Below are 26204 nucleotides of genomic sequence, written 5' to 3' on the forward strand. Positions count from 1 at the left end.
TTTTTACTATAATTAGTTCTGGGAGTAATAGAGCTGGGGGAGGGAGAGGAGTACAGCCGGCAACTATTTTGAGCACAACTCCGATTGACAGGACACGTGTGCTGGACTGTACTGATCCCAGGGCCAAGTTGCCTGCCTGTGGTGTGTGGTGTGGGGGGGAAGGCCTGGGGCAGCAGGAGCAGGACAGCCAGACAGACAGGCCGGACGGGGTACCAGCACCCCGATTCCTCTCCCTGGGACACTGTCCACACTCCGAGGGCCATAGGCCAACCTGAGCCATGGGTGCTGAGAAGGAGGTGCTGGTCACACTGTCAGGGGGAGCCCCCTGGGGCTTCCGACTTCAGGGGGGGGCCGAGCAGAGGAAACCCTTACAGGTATCCAAGGTAAGGGAGAGCCCCTACATTGAGGTTTCAGGGAAAGGGGGAACTTGGGAAGGGTCATGTGGTGAAGTGGGAGGCGGTGAAGAAGAGGAGTGGGGTGGGTAGATGGGCAGGGAAGCATGCTAAAGTTTGGTGGGGGAAGTAATGTCTGAACACCGGCTTCTTGTGGGGGTGGGGGCTATTAGAAAAGGGAATTCCTGGTTTCTGGTAGCGAAGAAAAAGAGACTCTGCCTCCGTTCCCTGTGGCACCATAGCAGCAGAGGCTCAGGGCTGGCCACCCAGTCTCCTGGGTCTGTGCCTCTACCCCAAACTCCAGGAATGTAGGGAAGGTTCTAATTTCTCTCTAACTAAACTGATATGTGATGAGCTGAGGCTGTCATGCCAGCCCAGCCCAGCCCTGCCCTGCCCTGCCCTGCCCTGCCCATGCCTTCCATGCTCCTCTTTTCCTACGCCAGATCCTTCCTCACTAGGCAAGACTCTTTTTGTGGTGCTAGCCTGTCAGTTGAAGTTGTTGCCCTATTGGTTTCATCGTACAGGCTTAATTTTTTCAACTGTAAAATGTGGGTAACAAGAGTTGCTACTTCATAGAACCACTCTAAGGATTAAATGCACTAATACATGTAGAGTGCTTAGCACCGTGCCTAACATTTAGTAAGCACTCAGGAAAAGATAGCCACCATGGCACACCTATACACACACAATCCCAGTCTCCCAGAATCTGCAGGACTCCCTCCAATCTGGAATAATGTTCTAAAACATTAGACTATGTAGATAATAGTGCCTGGGATTCCAAGACCTGGGGGTGAACTATTGCTAGTATAGATATTGCCCTTAGAGGAAAATCTTGGAAAGTCATTTCTAGCACCGGTCCTGCCCCCAATCCTCTCACTCGATGATTATCCTACTTCCCCTCATACAATGTATTGCTCCCTCCACTCTGTACCTTCTTCCCTCTAGGAAGGCCCCCTTAACTGCAGTCCCATGCCCCTCTCTACCCTTTCTTACACTGAAAATCCCTTCCATACATGGGTCCTTCGCGTCCTAACTCCTTTCATGCTATTCCCCCTTGGAGCCCTCCCTCACCTACACTCTCTCCTCCAACACCTTCTCAGATCCGAAGACGGAGCCAGGCTGGCAGAGCAGGACTCCGAGAGAGGGACCAGCTTTTGGCCATCAATGGGGTCTCCTGCACCAGCCTCTCTCACGCCAGTGCCATGAGCCTCATCGATGCCTCAGGGACTCAACTTGTCCTCACTGTGCAGAGGTATGGACTCCTCCCAAGGTGACCCACCTTGTCCCCCTGCTCCCTGACTCAGCTCTGTGTCTCACTGGCCTGGCTTCAGCAACTGACAAGTACCTATTTCTGCTTGTGTATCAGTGCTGGAGTATAGATGTTAGTGTAGGCCTCCCACAGGGCTTGAATAGATCTGTAATTTAGGGATGGAGTGTCGAGTGGCTATCTGAGTGTATGGGCCTCCTTCAACCCCTTGCCTGTCTCATTATCACATCTCCCTCAAAGCCCATTTCTACTCACAGTCCTCCAAGCACATTTGCCTCCCAGTTTGTCTTCAGAGCTCCACTCTCCCCAACCCATTCCACCTATATCTCCCTTCTCCCCTTACCTCCTTTTCCCATCCCCTCCAGATCCCTAGCTGGCAGTCATCCAACCCATTTCTCAAGTTCTCTCATCTTTCGCAGGGTAGAGGATGAAGGGCCTGTGCGATCTCCATCCCCTGGTGAGCTTCAGGTGCTGTCACCTTTATCTCCGATGAGTCCTGAGCCCCCTGGTGCTCCAGTTCCCCAGTCTCTTCAGCCTGGGAGCCTCCTCTCACCCCCTGATAGTGAGGCTTACTACGGAGAAACAGACAGTGATGCTGATGGCCCTGCCACCCAGGAGAAGCCCCGCCGACCCCGCCGCCGAGGCCCCACAAGGCCCACCCCTCCGGGAGCCCCACCTGATGAGGTCTACCTGTCTGACAGCCCTGCAGAGCCGGCACCTGCTATCCCTGGCCCTTCCAACCAGGGTGACAGCCGTGTGAGCTCCCCATCTTCGGAGAATGGGGCCACCCTTAAGCCACCCCCAGCCGAGGCCCTGCTGTTGCCCCATGGTACCCTCCGGCCTGGCCCTCATCTCATCCCTATGGTGGGGCCTGTTTCCCACCCGGTGGCAGAAGATCTTACTACCACCTACACCCAGAAGGCCAAGCAAGCCAGTGAGTGTCTGAACCATCTCCCCCTAGCCAGGATCTTTTCATCTGAGCCCTAAATCTACCCCGTCATAACCATACCTTATTCTTCCCTTGGATATAGTCTTGGGGACAAGTGGAGAAGAGTGATGAGTAGGAGAGGGAAATAATTATTCTCATGGTCCCCATTATTTCTGCTGTTGGAACTAGTTCAGGAAAAAGGTACAGGTGGTTCAACCCAACTCAGTAATAGGGTAAGTAGGGAAGGTGGAATGAGACATGAATCAATGAAGGCTTTGCTTGTTGTCCTTGCTATAATTTTGCTAGGTGCTGGATATAGGGCAGGGAAGTATTTTGAAGCAGGGCACGGCTACAGGGCCTCTTCAGTGTTAAATGCAGGCATAGAATCAGAGCAGCCTTTGACCTTTGTAAATTCAGTTAGCATTCCTGGGGACTGGGAGGCTACGGGATAGTCCCTAAGACAGTGGTTCTCAACCTTCCTAATGCTGCGACCCTTTAATACAGTTCCTCATGTGACCCCCAACCATAAAATTATTTTCGTTGTTACTTCATAACTGTAATTTTGCTAATGTTATGAATCGTCATGTAAATATCTGATATGCAGGATGTATTTTCATTGTTACAAATTGAACATAATTAAAGCATAGTGATTAATCACAAAAACAATATGTAATTATATATGTGTTTTCCGATGGTCTTAGGCGACCCCTGTGAAAGGGTCGTTTGACCCCCAAAGGGGTCGCGACCCACAGGTTGAGAACCGCTGCCTTAGGAAGTGGTAGAGGGAGGGATCTTCAGCTCTTTATCTCAGGCAAGAATGTAGGCCTGGGCAGAAAAAAAAAACAAACCCACAAAACACAGTTCCACTTATCTCAAGCGCTCTGCTATTTTTGATGTGAGCTATAGAACACGGTCTAAGAGTGAGCTTTCTCCCCATCCTATGCCTACCATGCCTCTCCCCAGAGCCCTTTCTCATCACCTTGGAAATCTCCGGATTATCCCTCTAGTTCTCATCTCCCATTCCTCCCCTCCACCATTCTGATTCCTGATCCCTAGAATTTTTGTGTCTCTAAGTCTGTATTAGAAACTAAAGATGTGACAGTTTAGCGTCTGGCATCCCTAAGAATGTCCCATATACCACAAAGAAATTCCAGATGCATGCCCAGGATCCCATGCTTATCCCCAATTCTCATTTTAGCACTCTCTCCCTTCCCATCATGCTGGGTGAGACTGGAGTTAGTGGCTCAGGGCTATTTTTAGTCAAGCAGACCTCATTGTCCAGTGGGGTGAAGTGGGGGGAAGGGTAGGCAGGTGCCCACGTCTATCACACCGGGGCTTGTGGAGCAGGCCAGAGAAGGGAGGGGGACAGGCTCCAAAAATAGCAGAGTGAACTCATTCAGCTGCCAGCTCTGGGGACAAGACAAAGGGGCTTTAAAAGGCATGGGGGGTGGCTCAAGCTGGTCCAGCTCCAGCCAACACTGCCTTTCTCGGCATGGAGACCTTTGAGCCCATCAGCCAAGAGCCCCTCAGCCAAGCCAGCTCCAACAAAGCTCCAGGCCCAGCTCCTGAGCTACAGGACCCATTCTATGCAGGTACTACCTTCCCATGGCCAAGGGAGTCCTGGGATCTAGAATACAGGGGAATGCATCAACAGTTAGGAAGGGAGGTCTTTGGGAAAGGTCTTACTCCCTTATCTATTCCTCCTTTTTGCCTTCCTCTTCCTTCTTTTCTAAGGAAAGTTTCATGACCCCTCTCTCAGAATGGACTAATGCTGTGGTCACATGTCAAAGAGGTTTGTGACCACGTGAGCTGTAGAAAACTCAAGGGGAGAGTGTGTATATGAGAGAGAAGGGTGAATAATCTATGAATATATTAAGGTCTGTATGTGGGAGAAAATAGGTGTGAGTAAGAAAGTGTCTGTATACAGGTGTAGCTACTGACAAGAAAGCTTTAATAGTAATGGTTACTCACAGTGGAACTTATGGCTGCTGTTAAATGCTAAATTTACCTACATTATCTCACTTAATCCTCATAGCAACCCTATGAGGTAGCTATTATCATTCTCATTTACAGATGAGGAAACTGAACTTCAATGAAGTGAAGTAACTCTCCCCAGAACCAAAAACCTAAGCTGAACTCTGACTCCAATATCTATCTCTTGTTCACAGTTCTATTCTGTGGCATAAATGTGGGGATGGGCACACTGAGAGCTCTAATAAGAAGGGAGCTCGGTATCTTGAGTAGAAAGTAGATGGAATTTCAAGAATTTTTTTTTAGGAGGAAGTGGGGATCATGGATCAGAAAGCCCAAGGCAGGGTCCCAGCAACAGGGCAGCCTCTCCCACTTCCTGGCCCCACCTCCCAGGCCCCACATGGCATGGGAAGCCCTGCCTCCCCTTAGTATATAATCCTTTTGTGCCAGCCTGGTAGTGGCTGCCTGAGTTCTCTACCTAGAAGGCTGACCCCTAAGGAAGATTACTCCACTCGCAACCTCAGCTGGGGGGAAAGGTGAATAGATTTACTCGGTGACTTTGAGGCATAAAGATTTGGAGGACTGCCTTGGAGAGCAGCACTCTGGCTTTTCCTGCATCTCGGACCTGACGCTATTCCTAGCTGTGAGTAGCGGGATGTGAGGCAAAAGAAGAGTGCCTGGCAGTTGGAAGGCCAAAGTCTGCTCTGAAACTTTGTTCAAACTTTTAGGAAAAGGCCCTTTGCAGGGGGAACTCCGGGAAGAAGGGCCATCTGGAGTGTGCATGTGCGTGAATATATTTAAGTGACTCTATGTGTTTTTGTTTAAATACCTGTGTGAACTAGGGTATGTGTAAATGAGAGAGAAAGGTACATGAGAAAATGTGCCCACAGCTGGCTTTTACTAGCCCCATATGCTTGTTGAAATGCTGGGTAGTGGGTTATTCCTATGAATGTATATGATGTGGACGGCATGGTGGGGGTGGAATTGTGAATGAAGATCCTTGTTGCTAGGGGTCCTTTGTGTCCTTATCATAGGGGATAAGTGAGTAAGTCCCAAACTTTCCGAGATCTCTGTAATGTGATCTCTGTGGTGGGAGAAAGGTGTCCCTTCTCATCTTTTGTCTCCCTGGGACCTGCCTCATCTTTCTGCCTGGGAAGTGACCCCCCACCCCCAACCTACCCCTGCGTTGTCAGCCAGAAATGGAGGGAGGCAGGGAGGAATGTGAGTGGGGTGGGTAAGAGCACATCTCTGGGAAGATAGCAGAGTAGAGGGAGGCGAGGATGGGAGAGCTGTGGTCAGAGTGGTGTCTGGACAGCCAGCTAGACTCTGCCTTCCTTCCAACTGTCCTTGGTTTCACCTTTCTCCCGCCAATCGGCCCCCAAGTCAGAGGACCTTGAGAAGGCAGGAGGTGGGAGGGCCGAGGCGGCCGGCTGGGAAGGGGGTGGGAGCCTGGGGAAATGGACTCCAGGAGGATCACGAGCTTTTCCCCTCCGGCCTCCCCAGAACTGCAACGGGCAGAGAGCCTCCAGGAGAAGAGCGTGAAGGAGGCCAAGACCAAATGCCGGACGATTGCGTCCCTGCTGACGGCAGCCCCCAACCCCCACTCCAAGGGGGTGCTTATGTTTAAGAAAAGACGGCAGAGAGCCAAGAAATACACCCTGGTGAGCTTTGGGTCTGCAGCTGGGACAGGCGCCGAGGAGGAGGAAGACGGGGTCCCTCCAACGAGCGAATCCGAGCTGGACGAGGAGGCCTTCTCCGACGCCCGCAGCCTCACCAACCAGTCCGACTGGGACAGCCCCTACCTGGACATGGAGCTGGCCAGGCCGGGCTCAGGCGCAGCCGAGGGCCCGGGCCCGGGGCCGGGCGGGCAGCTGAGCGAGGCCTCGGGGAGAGGGGTCCAGCTCTTCGAGCAGCAGCGCCAGCGCGCAGCCTCCAGCCCCCAGGAGCCGGCGGGGGACGGGCCCGCAGCCGCGCTCCACGGGCGCGCCCTGCAGTCACCCCCTCGGGCCCAGAGTGCTCCCCCCGAGGCGGCCGGGCCCCCCGCGTTGCCAGGCCCTTTGGGGGGCCCCGGCCCCTTCCTCCCAGGCGGTGGAGCCCCCACCCCATCTCCCAGCATCTTTAACCGGTCAGCCCGGCCCTTTACCCCAGGCTTTCAGGGGCAGCGTCCAGGTACCACCTCGGTCATTTTCCGGCCCGTGGCCCCCAAGAGGGCGAGCGAAAGCCTGGGCGGCCTCAGCCCTGCTCCACCACCTTTCCTGGCCTCTCCTCAGGGGCCCGCCCCTCTGCCCAGCTCCACCCCCGGGGTTCCCAGCCACCTGCCAGCCTCCAGTTCCCCCGGCACCCCGCGCTCTTCGGGCCCCGTGACGGCCACCAGCTCCCTGTACATCCCAGCCCCGCATCGTCCTGTGACGCCAGGCGGGGCCCCCGAGCCCCCCGCTCCCTCCAGCACGGCTGCCATGACCTCCACCGCTTCCATCTTCCTGTCGGCGCCTCTGCGACCCGCTGTGCGCCCAGAGGCGCCCGCCCCCGGCCCCGCCGCCCCCGAGCCCCCCAGCGCGCGGGAGCAGCGCATCTCCGTGCCAGCCGCTCGCACGGGCATCCTCCAGGAGGCCCGGCGTCGGGGGACTCGGAAGCAGATGTTCCGGCAGGGGAACGAGGAGACGAAGAACTCTCCCAACCCGGAGCTGCTGTCGCTGGTGCAGAACCTGGATGAGAAACCCCGGGCCGGGGGTGCGGAGTCCGGCCCGGAGGAGGATGCGCTGAGCCTGGGGGCTGAAGCCTGCAACTTCATGCAGCCACCAGGGGGCAGGAGTTACAAGACCCTGCCTCACGTGACGCCCCAAACCCCGCCCCCCATGGCTCCCAAGACCCCGCCCCCTATGGCTCCTAAGACTCCACCCCCTATGGCTCCTAAGACCCCGCCCCCTATGGCTCCTAAGACTCCACCCCCAGTGGCTCCCAAGCCCTCATCTCGAGGGTTCCCCGAAGGGCTAGTGAATGGGGCAGCCCCTTCCGCTGGAATCCCTGAGCCCCCCAGGCTTCAGGGCCGGGGTGGGGAGCTATTTGCCAAGCGGCAAAGCCGAGCGGACAGGTTCGTGGTAGAGGCCGCACCTAGTCCTGGCCTCGGCCCTCGGCCCCGAAGCCCTTCTCCTACTCCCTCGCTGCCCCCTTCCTGGAAATACTCACCCAATATCCGAGCCCCGCCTCCTATTGCTTACAACCCACTGCTCTCACCCTATTTCCCCCAGGCTGCCCGAACTCTCCCGAATAAGGCCCAATCCCAGGGGCCGCGGGCAACCCCCAAGCAGGGCATCAAGGCTCTGGATTTCATGCGGCACCAGCCCTACCAACTGAAAACTGCCATGTTCTGTTTTGATGAGGCTCCCCAGACTCCTGGTCCCACCTCCTCAGGGCCCCCCAAAACGGCCCGAATCCAGGAGGTCCGCCGATTTTCCACTCCAGTACCCCAACCCACTGCAGAACCCCTGGCCCCCACTGTGCTTGCCCCCAGAGCAGCCACTACATTGGACGAGCCCATCTGGAGGGCAGAGCTGGCCTCAGTCCCTGTCCTCAGCCCAGCCCCTCCTCCAGAGTCTCCCAGGGGTCTTGGGACCTCACCCAGCTCCTGTGGCTTCCAGGTAGCCAGGCCCCGGTTTTCAGCCACCAAAACGGGATTGCAGGCTCAGGTGTGGAGGCCTGGTGCAGGCCACCACTGAGCAGGGCACAGCTCCCAGGACCAAGGAGAACTAGTTGCTTCTCCAGTGCCTAAAGTTGCTTCTCCTACCCGATCCACCCCCTCTCTCGGGCATTTGGAGGTTAAATTCCCTCCTGCCAGAGGTAGTTTTGGAGTTGGTATCCCATCCCTGTTCCTCCTGGCTCCCAACCTCCCTGCTGCTTTCCAACCTAATACTTCTGCTTTGGTATCTGTGCTTCTCTTTGTGTCTCTGTAGTTTCTTGCCTGGATCTTTGTCTTTATCTCTAGGTCTCTCCACCCATGTGCCCTCACCGGTCTGTATTTCTCTACTTTGTTCTTTTCTCTGTGAACTTCATAACATTCAATGAGAAGCACACAGAGAAGCTACCACTGAGCACTCAACAAGAATCTCACCACCAGGCAGGCAGCGATGAAACTGAATTGATCCTTGTTTGCTCTAAGTTAGTCTCTGCTGCTCACCTTTTCCAAACCTGGCTGGCATATACCTCGGCATGTATGTATGCGTATACGCAAGTGCACAGATGTGCTCTTCTGTCTGAGGCAAGAGCAAGAGGAGATATCTAAATAAAGACCTGATGTGGGTCTCACTCTTGCACTGATGAAAGAAGGGTGAGATAACCCCACATGGATAATCTAGGGGAGAAAGAGGTTCACTACAGTTGAAGACTAGCATCTGTAACTGGTATACAGCATCTTGTGAAACGTGTGGAGTATGGGGAGACGTGAAGGACCAAGGCAGTTTGTATGGGCTGCATTATACCAGTCAGATCAGGAATCTAACTAAAAATTCCATTCCTCAGGATTTCGGACAGTTAGCAACTTGACAGGCCCATGCTGGGCAACAAGCACCCAGGAAGTGAACAGAAAGAAAAACGTCCTCTGAGAATGAACAAATCATTGGCTTCACTTCCTCTAAGCCTAGCACAGACAGAAAGAAAAGAGCCATGGTGTGGAAAATGAGGCAGAACCGGGAGCAGAGCAGAAATTAATGAAATCGATGGAGCCACAAAGAGGAGCATGGTGATAGAGAATGCAGTGTTGGCAGAGAGTAAAGTTAGGTAACAAGAAACCAACTGTGGGCAAGAGGAGGATTTGGGGGGAATTGTGATGGAGAAGAATGCATTTGTTAGAGTGAAGTGGATGATGGTGGGGGGATGTCAGAGTATATACTGAGTGTTGAAAAAACAGTTGGTATCTGTGCTACCTCCTTTGAGTCTGTCCCTCTGTCTTCTTTTTTTAAATTTAAAAGTATATTTTTTATTGATTTTTTACAGAGAGGAAGGGAGAGGGATAGAGAATTAGAAATATCAATGAGAGAGAAACATTGATCAGCTGCCTTCTGCACACCCCCTACAGGGGATGTGCCCACAACTGAGGTACCTGCCCTTGACAGGAATTGAAACCTGGGACCCTTCAGTTCACAGGCCGGCACTCTCTCCACTGAGCCATACCGGTTAGGGCTGTCCCTCTGTCTTCTGCAGCTTGTCCTGACTACCTGGGAAAGGTCGAGGAAACACCTAGAGCCAACCCTCTTTTCAGTCCTACCCTACCCCTCAGACCCTAGCTCTTGTTCCTTTCCAGCTCCAGGTCCTGATCTCTGATCCTAGAGGAATGGAGACTCCCCTTTCACCATGACTACCAAGGGTCACGTTTGCTGCTTGATCTGGAAATTGATCATTTCTTTTGCATATTGGGTGTGAGTCACAGTACTTTTGTTTGTGCACAAGAATAAACTTATACCCCACACCTTCTGTTGCTGTCATCTCTTCTAGGTTTATACCCAAACCCTGATTTCCCCTTGATCTTAACTCATTCAATGATCCTGACCTCCCGATTCCTGGTCTCTTTCTCCATTGCTGCCCTCCTATGTTTCACCCTTTTGCCCTTTACCCCTGGTCTCTGGATCTTCTCTGCCAATTCTGTTCCATTTCTATTTAGTCACTTCTACCACTCCCCTTGGTTCCCTCTCCCCACATTTCCCATGCAGACTATCCCTCTTTCAGTCTCTTGCTCCATACTTCCCAAGCTAGGCCTCAGTTTACAGAACTAAGAGAAGTTGGAAAGGCCTTTTGCCGTCAACATTTCCTAGCTCCCTGGAGGAAGCAACCATATTTCCATGGGAAAACCAAATGGCTGTAGGCCAGTGGTTCTCAACCTTCCTAATGCCGCGACCCTTTAATACAGTTCCTCATGTTGTGGTGACCCCAATTTCATTGTTACAAACTGAACATAATTAAAGCATAGTGATTAATCGCAAAAACAATATGTAATTATATATGTTTTCCGATGGTCTTAGGCGACCCCTGTGAAAGGGTCGTTCGACCCCCAAAGGGGTCGCGACCCACAGGTTGAGAACCGCTGCTGTAGGTGAAGGTGGGGTGGGAGAGGGAAGAACAATAGAGGGTGGGCGGGTAGTGTGGATTGAGACTAATAAAGAAGAGAAGGCACAAGAGGCAAACTAGAATGAAAGACTTTGGAGAGGAAAAGTGCCATTGCTCCAATTTTACCAGCAGGGGGCATATTTGCACCAATAACCAGGTCGAGGACCCAGATGCTCCTAGGTACAGTCTCAGAATTCCAAAGGAAGGGCCCAGAGAGCATAGGCTACATATTCTATCTGTATCACCTGGTAGTTAATTTAGGCACTCAATGACAGGAGACCAAAATTTTGGTTTGTTATTGAGGGAAGGATGGTAGTGATGATGAAATCACCATTTGCTATTTGTTTTTTTTTCTTCTAATTGCTTCTTTGGGATGGGAGGAAATGGAGAAGGAAGACAAAAGATGAGGGATCTAGAAGCTAAACTGATCTAGGAAGAGGCCATCTACAGAAAGCTCAAAGCCCTTTCAGCTCCTAGCCCGAACCTGGAAAGTTTAGGATGGGAAAAGGGCATGGTCAGGAAGAGGGGAGAGCTCACAGAGGGACAGGGGGGGTATTCTGGGAGCTATGAAACCCATTTCTTAAAGCAGCCACACAGGGTGGTGCCAGAACCTAAGCAGAAGGTAGAGGAGGATCCAGATGTTCATGGAGCTACTAGGGAAAGGGCTGGGCACATGACAGGCTTCTCACAAGGGGGCTCTCCAGCTAGTGCCCCTGCCCAGAGGTTTCTCTGGAACAATACAAATGGGGTATGTGCTCCTTTAAAGAAAAGTCCAAGTAGGAACCTTAGAGAGTAAGGCCTTGGCAGGTCAGAAGGCTTCATACACTTCTCAGAGAGACATCAACATCTACCCTGCAGAGCAGGCTGAACTGAGCACCCCAACAGAAAATAGGGGTGAAAAGGCAGAAATTGGTCAGGTCTTCCCCCCCGTCTTCCCTTACAGCCTAGAAAGCACTGGGTTTGGAGAATTTGGTCCCTTAATCTGCTAAGATCTGGCCCTCCCAGAGGAAAGATCAACCCACCCAGGAACTTTCAAAGAGTAGTTCCATTGTGAACAGACATCCCTTCCCCAAACACAGTGCCTTAAGCTTCCCCACCCCAAAATGCACCCACATGTCCTTCCAGCTGTGATGTAGATCGGCTCTGAGTGGCTCTCCAGGTTCTTGTTCTCCCACCCTGAATTCCTATCTACCATTTGCTGCCTACCTCCTCTCGCCTTCTCAGTTTTCACTTTCTCCCTGAATGCTTCTCAGACTCTAGAGCAGTGGTTCTCAACCTTCCTAATGCCACGACCCTTTAATACAGTTCCTCATGTTGTGGTGACCCCCAATTTCATTGTTACAAATTGAACATAATTAAAGCATAGTGATTAATCGCAAAAACAATACGTAATTACATATGTGTTTTCCGATGGTCTTAGGCGACCCCTGTGAAAGGGTCGTTCGACCCCAAAAAGGGGTCGCGACCCACAGGTTGAGAACCGCTGCTCTAGAGGTTAAGCCAAAGGGAGTTCCTGGGCAGACTGGCTCAGACAACTTAGTGGGAGAATCCCAAAGGCCTTTCTGTCATTCCTGAGCCTCTGGACGGGGAGGGCGGGACCTTGGTTCCAGGGTCTCAGTACCCCTTGTGCCATTTGAGCTGCTTACGCTCACCATCTCTATTAATAACCACCCTCCCTCCCCCACTGCCAGTGCTTCCCCCACGCCTGCCCGGCTCAGGTTCTCCAGTCACAGCAGCTCAGTCCTCCAAAGCTGCTGGACCCCAGGGAGAGCTGACCACCGCCCAAGCAACTGGTAAGTCTCCAACTCTGTAACCAGAGGGGCTGGAGCCCATTCTGCTGACTGTTGTGTCTGTGAACGCAGAAGCGACCCTTGATCCTGGGGTAGTTCCCTCTCCCCCGTCTGTGCTCAGCTCCCAGCTGTCCAGTTCAGGGGAGCCACAGAGAGTTGGAAGGAGAGGGTCCCTGAAGGGTGTGGGGAATAGAGATATGGGGGGAGGCACTGGGGAAATAAGAAGGGGGGGGGGGGTCTAAGAGGAAAATTAGAACCTCGAGGCTGAGAGATACAGGGAGAGTCCATTTAGCAGTTCCTGGACTCTGACCTCAGCAGACCCCACTAAGTTAGTAGAACTGCAGATGTGTTGTGGGACAGGACTCAACAGAAAACAACATTTTTGCTGGTTGCCAACGTCTCTCAAGGAGGAGCTGAAGTCTGTATCTTTTCCAGCTTGTCCCCCTTCACTGCCAGAGACTATTATTATGCCCCTGTCCTCCTTCAAATTCCCACTGCTATGATATTGCTGAGTTGACATGCATCAAGGTTCAAATGTCCCCTGACCCGCCCCCCACCCCTCTCCAATTCTGGGGTCTGGGATAGGAGTGACTGAAATGGAGCAGGGAGCACTGCTGTGACCTCCCAGGCCATATTCCAGCTGGCCCAATGGAGGAGCAACAACCTCTCCTTCCTATGGAGAATGTTTTTGGCTGGATCTCAACCCTGGCAGAACATTTTTTCTGACCCCCTCGGGGTTGGGAAAGACTGAGGAGAGATCAGAGCTTGGTATGACAGCCCCAATCTGAGATCCCCATGCAAATAAAAACTTCAAATCATGCTAATGAAACCTGGGTGCATTGCCCTGCCTGCGTGTTACTTTTTGTTTTAGCCCCTGCCCCCCAACATACACTGTGCATCTAACGCATGCACTGGCACTTTGTAAAACAGCTGCAAAGAGGTTGGGAGAAGGCAGGGGCAGGGCTACATCTATAGTTTCTGCCCTGCCTCTCAAGAGAAGAGAAGCCCTAAAGTAATGAGCTCTCACCACTTGAGGGAATTTATTCTGTTGAAAATCTAATAATGAAATTTTGCTCCCTGAAGCCCTTACTGTAGGCACACCCTTCCCAATCCCTGTTCATCTTTCAACTCCCTCTTCCCACCCTATCCAGGCTGAGTCCTACCTCCACAATGCCGCTCTCAGGAACGCCAGCCCCCAACAAAAAGAGGAAATCCAGTAAGCTGATCATGGAACTCACTGGAGGTATGGCATATTTGCACCTGCCTAGTATGGGGCTTCTTCTTAAGAGTATCTCTGGCCCAAGAGTCTCGGAGATATCATAAGGTTATACATGTCTTAGGGTGAAGAGACAAGAGAAATTCAGGGGTAGGGTGGGGTGAGGGATGGTGGTAGTGGGATAGGAGAAAGTATTCAACACTAACTCTTCACCCTTCCACACTTGTAATCTGAGACAATAATACCCAGGCCATATTACCCAGAGTAGGTCCAGGACAACAGGACCCACAGGTCAGTGAGGTAGGTATGTTCACGGAAGAAAATATATGCAATGGAGAGTGGCACAGAGTTAGGTTTCAATAAATGGTTAATCTCCTTACTTCTCTCCTCAAAGCTAGGGAGCCGGTGTACGTATTTAAAATGGAAAACTGCACAGGCTGTTTGCGGCCAGAGTTCACTGAGGGGAAGAGTAGGAGAAGGAGTTAAGGCAGGAGTATGCTGAGAGGTGTCCAACTCCGCACTGTGTTGGCCTTTGGGCTTCACACAGGCCACAGCTTCCCCAGGGGCTTCCATGATGTACTTTATTTGCCCTGTAACCCCATGTCCATGTCCCCTTGACCCCATTCATTCTCTCTACTCTAGTATTTCCACTATCTCCACTCTGCAACCCAGTTCCCATGCATTCTCTCCAACTTTAAAACTAGGAAATCAAAATCCCTTACAAACTAGACAGAAATCTGATCGGACGTCCCAGACAGCATCTGCTTCCCTTAGCGATCTCTGCTGGGACACACGCACTGAGTTATGGATGACATCTGCATTCTGAGCCCAGAAAACCCTATTTTCCTCTTTCCCTTGCCTCTTCCTCCCCACCTCCCTGAAAGGTGGACAGGAGAGCTCGGGCCTGAACCTGGGCAAGAAGATCAGTGTCCCAAGGGACGTGATGTTGGAGGAGCTGTCACTGCTCACTAACCGGGGCTCTAAGATGTTCAAACTGCGGCAGATGCGGGTGGAGAAATTTATCTATGAAAACCACCCTGATGTCTTCTCTGACAGCTCAATGGTGAGTTCGGAACTTTACTACTCTCCAAGCCTAGTGCCCCTTCCGAAAGCTTCGCGGTAGGCCCCGAATCTCCAAAATACCACCAACCTCCCTTTCCCAGAAATTTAAAAGCCCACTAAAACCCCCAGATACAGTGAGCCCTCAACAGCTCCAGGCGGAGTTACAGCCCACCTCTGAAAACTCAGTCTCCATCTTAGAGCTAGTGAAGGTGGGTGGGGAGTACCACACCCTCAGGGAGAAAATTCCTTTCCAGTATGGGTAAGTGTTAAAGATAGGGTTGCCAGATAAAACACAGAAAGCCCAGTCCTGTGTTTTAAAGTTGAGATACACACAGATAATTTTTTAGTAAAGTATGTCCCATTCAATATTTTGACATAAAAATAAAAAAAAATTTTAAATACCAAGACACAAACTAAAATTTTAGATACAAAATAAATACTTTTTAGTATAAATATGTCCCAGAAACTATTTGGGACATAAAAATTAAAAAAACTTTTTTTAATCCTCTCCCGAGGATATTTTTCCATTGATTTTTGCAGAGAGGGGAAGAAGAGAGAGGGAAAGACAGAGAGAAACACTGATGTGAGAGATACACATTGATTGGTTGCCTCCTGCACGCACCCTGACCAGGGCCTGCGCTGGGGAGGAGCCTGCAACTGAGGTACATGCCCTTGACCAGAATCGAACCTGGGAGCCTTAGGTCCGTAGGCTGACTGTCCACTGAGCCAAACTGGCTAGGGCTAAAAATTAAATTTAAAATATAGGGCACTCATTTAAATTTGAATTTCAGATGTACAATGGATACTCTCATATATAAATATGTCCCATGCGATATTTGTGGCATATTTATACTAAAAAAGTATTTGTTGTGTGTCTGAGATTCAAATTTAACTAGTGTCCTGTAATCTTATTTGCTAAATCTGGCAATCCTATAAAGAGTTAAGTGAATTTTTATAGCCATCTCCTTCTTGAGCCATTCTTTTATCTAAGGACCCCAGATGTGGGGACTGACACTATCCTTGAAGATCCTACGTTCCCTAGTCAGGATTCTTCAAAGAAACAGAAGTAGGGATTGAAGAGAAGCCAGGCACAAGATGTTATAGCTGAGAAGGGCATCGTCTCCATTTCCTTTTCACCCCCTCTACCTCCCCTGGGTAGTCAGGGGGGAGTGGAAATAGATGCATACATGGGGCCAGGGGCAGAAGTGTCTGTCACTGGCCTTTATGGAGAAGCAGAGTAAAAATGCTGAGCCAGTTATATCTAACTTTAGGAGACCAAAAGCCCTCCTTCCTGCCTGGGTCTGGTTACACTGGGTGGAGCAAGGGGATGTGCACAATGGGTGGCCAGTAGAGCCTCCTGAAGGAGTTGGTGGGTTATTTTTAGGCTTTGGGGTGAATCCAGTTTTGCTCTTTTGGTCACCCTTCCCCCTCCCCACTATAGTTTCACTGTCAGGAAGTCCTGGTCCAACAGGCACCTAGAGGAGAGAGGGAGAGAAAGAGAAAAAGAGAGAAGAGTTCTGTCTGTTAGACAAGATGAGGAGAGGGCTGGACAGAGACCTCTGTAGCTCTGCAAATGAAGGCTGGGTTCTCCATGCCAAAGCTATATCTCAAATTTTAGTTGAGCCGAAGTCTTGGTCCTCTTCGCTTTGGTAAGAATGGGAAGGAGGGGTGTGGAGAATGAGTTGTCGCCATCCTAAGGTATTATTAGGGGAACTGAGCCAAGGGGGCCCTGCCCCTTAAGGAGAGTTTAATTCCTCATAGTTAAGCTACCCACTATTCATCTATTGGCGGGGAGAATCTTAGAGGATTCAGTGTCTCCTGGTTGTCCATTGTCTCTGATCCAATCTTCTTTGCTATGCATACCTGTGTCTTTGTATATGCTCCATACCCATTGCTAACCTTTCCTTCACTCTGTCCTTTTCTTTCAGGATCACTTCCAGAAGTTCCTTCCTACAGTGGGGGGACAGCTGGGCACAGATGGTCAAGGATTCTCCTATGGCAAGGGCAGCAGTGGAGGCGAGGCAATGAGAAGTGGCTCTTCTGGACAGTATGGCTCTGACCAACAGCACCATCAGGGCCCTGGATCTGGATCTGGGGGTGCAGGTGGTCCAGGGGCCCAGACTGGCAGAGGAGGAGCTGCTGGAACAGCAGGGGTTGGCGATACAGGAACAGGCAAGTATCCTCCCCCAAGAGTAATGTGCCTGGTCCCTAGAGCAGCGATACCCCTAGGAATGAGGCCTAGATTGGGTGTAGGGAGCAGGGGAGGCCTGAGATATCTTAGTGGACTCTCTGGGTCCAGGAGAATAAAGAGATGTGTCAATTTCATTCAGAAGCCTTATTTCTCAGTCACCTTTTGGGCTTTTCAGTTGAAGTCACAGATCTGACCCCAGGCTATCATTATTCCACAAACCTTATACAATTACCAGGAGGATGTTATACCTTTGGTCTCTGGCTCCAGCAACTTCCCTTGCACAGGGGTGTGAGACTAACTTCCCTTGGCTACTAACTGCTATTATTTGACTTCCTTTTCTTTCCATTGCTGCTAGGAGACCAGGCAGGTGGAGAAGGAAAACATATCACTGTGTTCAAGACCTATATTTCCCCATGGGAGAGAGCCATGGGAGTTGACCCCCAGCAAAAAGTGGAACTTGGCATTGACCTGTTGGCCTATGGGGCCAAAGCTGAACTCCCCCAGTATAAGTCCTTCAACAGGTAGGAGTGATGGGGAAGGAACCAGATGCTTCCCAGTGTGTGGCAATGTGTCCTTAGTTGGGATGAAGACTTGGGTTCAAATGCTTCAGGAGGCAAGAGAGGAATATGGGGGACCTAACTGAAGGTCTTCGCTCTTTTTGCCCTAGCTCAGAGAAACAGAAAACTATGATAAAAAAAAAAAATTGCTGGGAGGCAGGATTTGAATTTTAGTTCATAGGCCATTTATTAGCTGTGTGGGCATGGGGAAAGTCACCCTACTTCTGGCCTTGGTTGCTTTAACTATAAATACTATATTATACATTTAAAGTCCTAATGAGGCTCCCTTTACTCAAAGTTAGGTTCCATTACTGTTCCTGCAGTAGGATTCTGGCCCTTTATTCCCTACTTTAGTAAAGCTTAACTGTTCTTTTGAAATTGGGCTTCTCTAGACCATGCATAGTAGATCTGTGTGAAAGCAGGATAGGGAAGTGTTAGAAAAGTGCTTTTTCATTTGGTCCTAAGGAGCCTGGATTTCCCAGGAAATGTTCATTCCTCTCACCCAGACTATATACTATCCACTGGAGTCAGGGTAGGGATTCTATGTTGAAATTTAAGGTGGTCTCAGACCGTTGGGTCTATAATGTTTGGGGTTACTTTCTCTAAAATGCTGGGGAACCAGGAAAGGGGATGGGAATGTAATGGAGAACAACAGGGGTGCAGAAGCAATCTGCAACTAAAATTCACAGACTTCCCTATCTTCAAAACAGAGTAACATCTCACTGATAAAGCTCTGCCCCTTTCATTCTGGTTTTTAATGAAATGATATATCCCCTTTTCAGGACAGCAATGCCTTATGGTGGATATGAGAAGGCATCCAAACGCATGACCTTCCAGATGCCCAAGTTTGACCTGGGGCCCCTGCTGAGTGAACCCTTGGTCCTCTACAACCAGAGCCTCTCCAACAGGCCTTCTTTCAATCGAACCCCTATTCCCTGGCTGAGCTCCGGGGAGCCTGTAGACTACAATGTGGATATCGGCATCCCCTTGGATGGAGAAACAGAGGAGCTGTGAGGTGTTTCCTCCTCTACTTTGCATCAAGTTTCCCCTCTCTGGCTCCAACTTGGAGAGGGAATGCTGAACAGGATACCCCACCCTCATTCCTTTTGGGAATGGAGGGAAAAGGAGGGATAAATCTGCCATTCCATCCTTCACTCTGAGTTCCCACTCCGAGGATCCTTCCTCACCAACTCAGAGCTCTCCTTCCACCTGCTCTGTATGGAAACCTGCTCTTTTATGTAATTTTCTCTGCCACCGGTAACAGTCAATAAACGTCAAGGAAACGCGCTAATTTTTCCTCTGATATTTGAGGGCAGATGAAAACAATGCACAGAGACTACTTAAAATCAAATACTAAACATTCACTATTCAAATTTCAAGACCAAATCTGAGCTCTGGTTCCTTACACACCTACATCCACACTCATGAAACCACATTCATAGATGTATACGGAAACATACTTATTTAATAGTACATAAGGCAAATAATCATGTACAAACACATGTGCCAGCCTACATGTGGGCACAGCTAAGAAGCTACTTTATGCTATGGTTAGGAAATAGGTGTCGGTGACCCTGCTGTTAGATTTCCTTATGTTGCTAATTAGGATTTGGGATAATAAGGATTATCCAAACATTACAGAACTAGAATATGCCACAAAGTTCCCAGATGACACCAGAGTGGGCTTAGTAATATACGTGTTAAAGGTTATAGATTCCCGAAAGGATGAGATGGAATAGGGAGTCATGTTGGAATCCAGAAGGAAGTGGGAGAGCCCTAGTCAGTCTGGCTCAGTGGACAGAGCATTGGCCACAGACTGAAGCGTCCGGGTTTGAGTCCAGTCAAGGGCACGTACCTTGGTTGCAGGTTTCCCGGCACTGGTTGGGTGCGTACAGAAGGCAACCAATCGATGTGTCTTTCTCACATCGATGTTTCTCTCTGTCTCTCCCTCTACCTTCCACTCTATCTAAAAAAATCAATGGAAAAATATCCTTGGGTGAGGATTAACAATAGAAGGAAGTGGGAGAAACCAGCTGTAGTTATGATATGCCTGGCTCTGAATGAACACAGCAAGAAAAGAACTAACAGCCACAGGGGTACGGCAGTGATGTCCAGAAAGTACTATGACTGGGAAGAAACAATGAGAGCCAATAGGAATGAGTAACAGTTCGTTCATTCTCTCTCTCTCTCTCTCTCTCTCTCTCTCTCTCTCTCAGCATAATTATACAGACTTTACTTTTTTTCAATTACAGTTTACATTCAACATTATTTTGGATTAGTTCCAGGTGTACAGCATAGTGGTTAGACATCACTGCTCTACACAGACTGATTCAATTTTCATGGGCCTTGCGTCACATGACATTTACCCTGGCACTTTCCTTTACAACCTAAATAACTTCCAGGGATTCTTTCTGTAAAGTTGTACACAAAGCTTTATTTCCGTGTGCATTTTTCTAAGGAGAGTGTTGTTATAACTTGATTTCCCTCCAAACAGACCCTGAAACAAAAATCTGGATGCAAGCAGCTAATTTGAGAGGTGATCCCAGAATCCAAGAAGTGTAAGGGAGTGAGAAGAAAGCCAAAAAGGATGTTCTGGGCAATTAGGACTGAATCCCACTGGGGACTCAGAATAATACTATTCAAATTGTGGTCCATGTCTTAGCAGCATGATTATCTCTTGGGAGCTTGGTTAAAAGTAGACTCAAGAATCGATGGCTTACTAAGCTCTCGAGGGGACTCCTATGTGTTAGTAAATTTTGAGAAACATTAGATAGAGATCATACCTCAGAATTACCCCATTGAGGGCATAGGGAGCTGGACTTTTTAGCCTCCAAATCTCATCTCTCATTGGTTGCAGATTGCTATTAGGAATGTTAATTCTGCTGGCAATTCCAGACAAAGGTGTTTGAGGTAGGAAGCTATGGGCTTGTACAAGATCTGTCTACCAAAGCTGTAGTAAACTCTGAGGTGGACTGAGGGAATATGGGTTTGACAGGATCTGGATAAGGCTCATGGCTTTCATCATATTCTCAGGTTTGAAACTCTGAGAGCCTACCCCAAAAGTTAAGGACAAATGTTTATTGAGCGCCTCTATATACCAGGTACTAAGTCAGACATCAGAGGTACACAGAAAAATAACTCATGTGACAAGGATATTTCACAGTCAACCATAAAATAATTATGATATGCCTACTCTTAAGGTTGGGATAAAAATAATTCCAGGGTCTGCCAGTAAACAGCCCTGGAAACCTAGCAACTTAATTTTCCCAAGCTCAGAATGTCTGAAGTCTTAAATGTAACAAAAATAATCACGATACAAGTTTACTAATTCACAGGGAGCCCAGGTTGGTTGTGAAACTATTTCCTTAGTAGAAAAGCCTACTTGAAAGTGTAATTATTGCGACGGTGGTCTAATGCCTTAAAGTGCACACTTGTACAGGATCCAGCCAGAAATCCAGTCAAATCCTGAAGCTTTGCCATCCATGTGTTTGGAAATTATTCTTCTGTTAAAACCACCTTTCTTCACAAATGTTTCATACATTTGAATGCCACAGTTCACAGATGTCACCCGTTGGCAGCGGAGCTGTCAATATACTGTTCATACACACCTTTCTGTTTGCCATCGCTTGGTTTAAAACTCAGGAGAGTTTTCAGTTCAGGAGCTCAAGAGAGTTCCCTTCTAGATATGAGCTTGTGCTCTCCCGTGGGTCCTAGTCCCCACTCCTACCTATTGTTTTACACCAGGCCATCTTCTATTGTAACTTGCCTAGCCTCTGCAGCCATTGGAGTGAGCACCCTCACGGGATTCTTTTACATAAACCACATGCCCATAACACTGGGCCCCTAAAATCACCCAGAGAGCAGCTCATTCTCTAGATGAGGGTCTGGAGCTTTGCTGTCTAATATTATTGTCACCAGCCATTAATTATCTAATTGATCATTAAGATATTGATTACGTGCTGAAATATTTAGAATGTTGGGTTAAAAATAATTTCCTATGTATTACTTTAAAAAATGTAGCTACTAGAGGTTTTCAATTGCACAATATATGTCTACTGGCCAGCACTGGTCTAGACCATGAGAGCTATTCAGGAGCTTTAAGAGAGAAAAATGAATTCTCCATTTATTATTTCTATTTCCTTATTATTCCCCTCCGTTTTATTCTTCCTCGTTGACCGACGTTAGGTTCACCCTCTGTTCCCAGATGCTGCTCGGTCTGCATTTAAAGTTGTCTGAGCAGAGAGACAACGCCCTGCAACTAAGCGTTGAGTCACGCAGTAAGGATGTGTCCACCGGGCAGCCAGCAACCGGGGCAAAGTTGAAACCACACAACAATGCGGTCCCCTTCCGCATTCAAACCTCCGTGTTTCCGTCCCATTAAAAAACACACACGTTTATTCCCTATTTTGGTCGGGCTCACTGATGGGGGTGTGGCCCTCGTGGGTAAACATAAACATTTCTGTGGCACCAAACACCGTTTGCAAACCTGCGCAGGGGAAGAGCGGGTGGAAACTTCCTGAAGGAAGGGCACGAGGAGATGGATGGGACGGTCGGTTTCTGCCCGGCTCGTCCCCGCTCTACAGCGGCCTGCAGAAGAAAACTTCAGCTAAAGGCGACGCTGCGCCAAGTGCGAGGCGCCTGGGAAAAGCTATCCCGGGGTGGGGGCTCCCTATGCTACGCCCCGCAGCCCTGACCCTCTGCCAGCGATCGTTCCCCGACTTTCCCGCCAGCTCAAGGCTCTCCCTCGCTCTCGCCCACCTTCAGACCCTGGCACGCCATCCCTAAACGCCTCGCGGCCGCCATTTTACAGGAACTATCGCGAGACTTACTCAGCGGCCCGGAGCCTGACTCATTTACTTTCCTGTGAGAGGCTCCTCGCGGTGGTTCTCGCCGTCGTGGCGGGAAGTGTCGCGAGATCTGGTTGCCTTGGCTCCCTGTAGCTATAGCAGCCGCGGCGGTTCAGGATGCGGCGGCAGGAGCTGTGAGTGCGACACCCTCAGGGGGGCGGGGCTGGAGGTAATGGGGCGCAGGGGGGACAGAGCCTGGGGGGTGATGAGGAAGGTCGGGTCACGGGAGGAGTGGACCCGAGTGTGACGTCTAGGGAAGGACCCGGGTCCAGTGGGTCCTGGGACCGGGCGCCGGTCTGCATTAGGGCACCCAGGGAGGGCTGATCCCTGGGAAGTCCAGAGGGAGGGACCGGGGTGTAGTAGGGTTCAAGGAGCAGGGACCAGAGCGTGAACGCTTGTGTGTGGCGGGAGTAGCAGGGCTCCGGGGACTGAGAACTGGACCCAGGGACCGGACTCCATTGAGGAATCAGTGGGCAGAACTGGGGTACAGCCCGGAGGAGGGTATGTTGAATGGGAGCATAGAGGTTGGGCCCGGTTTGCTTTGCCCTGGCGTGTGTGTGTGTGTGTGTGTGTGTGTGTGTGTGTGTGTGTGTGTGTAACGCGCCAGGACCGAGGTCCTAAATGGCTTGGCGGGAATGGTGGCGTCCCGGACCTCACCGTCCCCCCGCCCCTTCCACAGAAATTCCCGCGGACTCAGATGTGAAAGGAGGAGAGCTAGTGTGTAGTCTGTAGAGAGACTGCGTGGGGTAATGAATGATTGCTGCTCCCAAATAAAGTGTGGGGTGGGATCCGGAGATAGATTTTTGAGAAAAAAAAGAAAAAGAAAAACTCAGATGTTCTTCTTTTAGAGCGTACCGAGTTGGAAGAAGAGGGTGTGTGCCAAGATCACCTTTCTTCCCAGATTCATTCAAGTGTAGGATCCTTTACGGCGCATTTATTAAATTATATATGCAATGCAAAAGCAGGTTAGATGATACGGTGAAAGAATGTGCAGTACGACACGGAAGCCTTCCGCGAAGGTAATTTAAAAACTCGGAACAGTGCTTTTATTGCCGCAGCACCAGGCTGAACGCTAGGGATAGTTTTAGTTACTTGGATATAAAACCTAGTGTTCCCTAAGTGTGCGTATTCAGGTTATGTGCCTTTTAAGAAATGGGTGAGATTTTATCTTCGAAGACTGCACATGTTTTGAATACCTGTCAAAGGACTCTCCCAGGAGTGAAAAGAATAGAGAGGGCAAAACATTAGTCTCTGAGTCTCCAGGACTGTTTTCTGGAAACAGGTTTGCACTGCTTTTCTGGTTAACTTGTATTTCTAGTGAAAACAATGAAGTCTAATGAAATCACAAAGATGATTTCAATCTACAGATACAGCTTTCTGATATTTTACACTTGATCTTAGCCAAAAGGCCGAGAAGCGATAGCTTTCTGATATTTTTACTCACTATCTTTTGTAGGTATAAAGTTGCAAGGGATAACCTCTCTTTTGATGATGTAACTGGATTTTTCCATGTTGAGGTTGACAAATTCATTAATTAGAATGATGGCTTTTAAATCCTAGAGCTAGCCTCGATGTGGCTAGTCATTGAACCTATTTATTTGATATGTGTTAGACTAAAACTTTTAATTTGTAGCATCAGTAGCTAAACTTTAAAGTGCTTTTCTGAGGCAAGAGAAAGCTTATGTGGTTGGGTCCAAAAGATTTCTACATGAATCCATTAACAAGCTTTACTGGGTTCTTTTTATGTGTAGAGTACTGTGTATAAGGCATTGCAAGGTGGGGCATGGAGTGGAGATTAATTCATTTATCCATTCCACGAACATTTATTGAGACCTGTTTTGTGTTTGATTACTAAACCTTCAGGATTCGATGCAAGTAATCCTTGCTCCCTGCCTTGAAATTGTCCAGAGCCTAGGAAGGGAGAGTGACAGAGAAACAAATAATTACAATGTAATAAAGCACAATATATGAACACAGACTCCTGAAACAAGTTTTGGCCCTGAGGAATTCACATAGTAGTTGACAAGACTAAAAAGAAAGAAAGAATTTAGAACATTACAAAATATTAAAGCAAATTCTAAACTGTATGCTATATCAAAAACATATTACATTTCCTGCAACCTTGTTGTTATTAATTCTAGGAGTTTTTAAAATAGATTCCTTGGGATTTTCCATGTAGACAAACATATCATTTGCAAGTAGAGATGGTTATATTTCTCCCTTTCCAATCTGTATGCCTTTTATTTCTTTTTCTTGCCTATTACAGTGCTTAGAACTTCCAATATTGTGGTTGAATAAGAGTAGTGAGAGCAGACATCCTTGCTTTGTTCCTTACCTTTGGGAGGTTAGAGGGGGGGGGGGGGCAATGCATTTAGTATATCACCATTAAGTGTAATATTAGCTTAGGTTTTTGTGTAGATGCCTTTTATCAAGTTGTAACCATATATTTTAAAAATTTCAGTTGAAATGGTAATTTTTCTGCAATGATTTTTCAGATTCTCCAACCTAGTATTCACTCTCCATGTTTCCTGCTTATTCTACTATTATTGAGCTCTTTATTCAGTTGCAACATCCTGCCCTCTCCTTCTCAGACACATACACCCTCTAGGCTATGAAGGGCAGTGGCTGTTTTATACATTTTTATATCACTAGCTTAGTACAGTATGCCTGGCAGCATTGAATTGTTTGATTAAATGAAAGAGTCAATGAATGAATAATTGAACAAAAGAATGAGAAATTATCTCTCACAGGGCTTAAGATAGTTTTAGTGATAAGAGTGAGTTTTGGAGTCAGACAGAATTAAAATCTCAGCCCTTCAATATAATACTGTATTGGGAAAGTTGAGCAAATTACTAAATATTTCTCAACCTGAGCTCCCTTATCTATTAAATTAGGATTACACTACTGGAACAAATTAGGTGAAATAATAGATGTTAATTCTTAGCACAGTAGCTATCATGTAGTAGGCATTCAAATTTTAGTTTTATTTTTTCTTTATTCAACTGTTTTAAATAATAAATGATAGGGATTTAAAAATACTGTGAACTGTATATAGTTATTTCAAATATTGTTCATGTTTGTGTTAAAATAGTCAAACTAATTTAGATTATGCTGGTTTAAGGGGAAATATGGAGACATAAGAAAATTGTATGGAAAAAGTTTGAATGTTTTGTTGAGCAATACCTTGTGCCAACCACTGTGTTACAATGCTTCGCATGAAATAACCCATTTAATCCATACAACAACCCAATGAAGCACACTTCTTCCTTTGAAGGATTATTTCTTAGTTTTTTAATTATAGTTTTCTCATCTCCACCCTTTCTGAGTAAGCCTTAGGAATGGGGCTTATACAATTTAATGCAGATTTCAAACTTTGTAAAGCAGGTAACAAATAATAACTATTTTATTTCTAAGCTACCATCCTTAATATTTGGGGACTATTATTTAGGCTAAGCATTTTTCCTGCAGCAAAACTTAGTGATAATATTTACTTTCTACTTCTCTAGGAGTACATTAGCTGCTGCCAGTATATTAGGTTCTTCATTTGTATGAAACTGATCAGAATAATGAATTTGCCTATTGCCTATAGCACATGAGTCTTTCTCAACAAATAATGTTTGACTCGATTTTTCAAAGAGAAGAAAAGCAGCAGAATGTTTGAAACTGAATTTAGAGTTTTTCTTACTTAATATCTAATGTTGATCAGGCTAAGCAAGGCCTGTTTTGATTAGTTCTCTGTATTTTTTAAATTGTGGTAAAATATACAACATAAAAGTTACCACCTTAATCATTTTAAAAAAATATATTTTTAAATTGATTTTAGAGAGGAAGGGAAGGGAGAGAGAGTTAGAAACATCAATGATGAGAAAATCATTCATCGGTTGCCT

The 26204-nt window shown here is 48.4% G+C and overlaps 3 protein-coding genes and 1 pseudogene across 24 annotated transcripts in view; 3 read left to right on the forward strand and 1 right to left on the reverse strand.

Annotated features, from left to right (window-relative positions):
* Window positions 1–95: 95 nt before the first annotated feature.
* The window catches only part of SYNPO2L (synaptopodin 2 like), an 81724-nt gene continuing 55615 nt past the window's right edge, over window positions 96–26204 (forward strand). The window contains exons 1-4 of one of the 3 annotated variants that reach the window (XR_009448357.1): window positions 96–383; window positions 1493–1644; window positions 2079–2593; window positions 6062–9649. Coding sequence is in view for 2 of the 3 variants with exons in the window: in XM_059662380.1 (XP_059518363.1) it covers window positions 279–383; window positions 1493–1644; window positions 2079–2593; window positions 6062–8274 (2985 nt within the window). In the remaining variant the exon portion in view is untranslated. The other 2 variants (XM_059662380.1, XM_059662381.1) reach the window with 2 other exon arrangements.
* Window positions 12294–18761, forward strand: MYOZ1 (myozenin 1). Its single transcript, XM_059662355.1, has 6 exons — window positions 12294–12447; window positions 13596–13687; window positions 14545–14723; window positions 16651–16894; window positions 17269–17434; window positions 18253–18761. The coding sequence occupies exons 2-6, from the start codon at window positions 13615–13617 to the stop codon at window positions 18482–18484; spliced, it is 894 nt and encodes a 297-aa protein (XP_059518338.1). The 5' UTR covers window positions 12294–12447; window positions 13596–13614; the 3' UTR covers window positions 18485–18761.
* Window positions 21941–26204, forward strand: part of USP54 (ubiquitin specific peptidase 54) — a 124081-nt gene continuing 119817 nt past the window's right edge. For 4 of the 20 annotated variants that reach the window (XM_059662356.1, XM_059662375.1, XM_059662370.1 and 1 more), the window contains exon 1: window positions 22160–22451. The gene's annotated coding sequence lies outside the window, so the exon portion shown is untranslated. Of the gene's footprint in view, window positions 22098–22154; window positions 22487–22609; window positions 22819–26204 lie in introns of those variants that run through there. The other 16 variants (XM_059662360.1, XM_059662357.1, XM_059662364.1 and 13 more) reach the window with 11 other exon arrangements.
* Window positions 23601–23738, reverse strand: LOC132215065 (U2 spliceosomal RNA; annotated as a pseudogene).

Source organism: Myotis daubentonii, chromosome 13, assembly GCF_963259705.1.
Source record: "Myotis daubentonii chromosome 13, mMyoDau2.1, whole genome shotgun sequence".
Lineage (NCBI taxonomy): Eukaryota > Metazoa > Chordata > Mammalia > Chiroptera > Vespertilionidae > Myotis > Myotis daubentonii.

What these genes read in the sequence shown, in the direction of transcription:
- MYOZ1 (XM_059662355.1), top strand. Translation starts at nt 13,615, where the DNA reads ATGCCGCTCTCAGGAACGCCAGCCCCCAACAAAAAGAGGAAATCCAGT. An exon ending in GATCATGGAACTCACTGGAG is followed by an intron (nt 13,688 to 14,544) that starts GTATGGCATATT and finishes CCTCCCTGAAAG; the next exon opens with GTGGACAGGAGAGCTCGGGC. An exon ending in CAGTATAAGTCCTTCAACAG is followed by an intron (nt 17,435 to 18,252) that starts GTAGGAGTGATG and finishes TCCCCTTTTCAG; the next exon opens with GACAGCAATGCCTTATGGTG.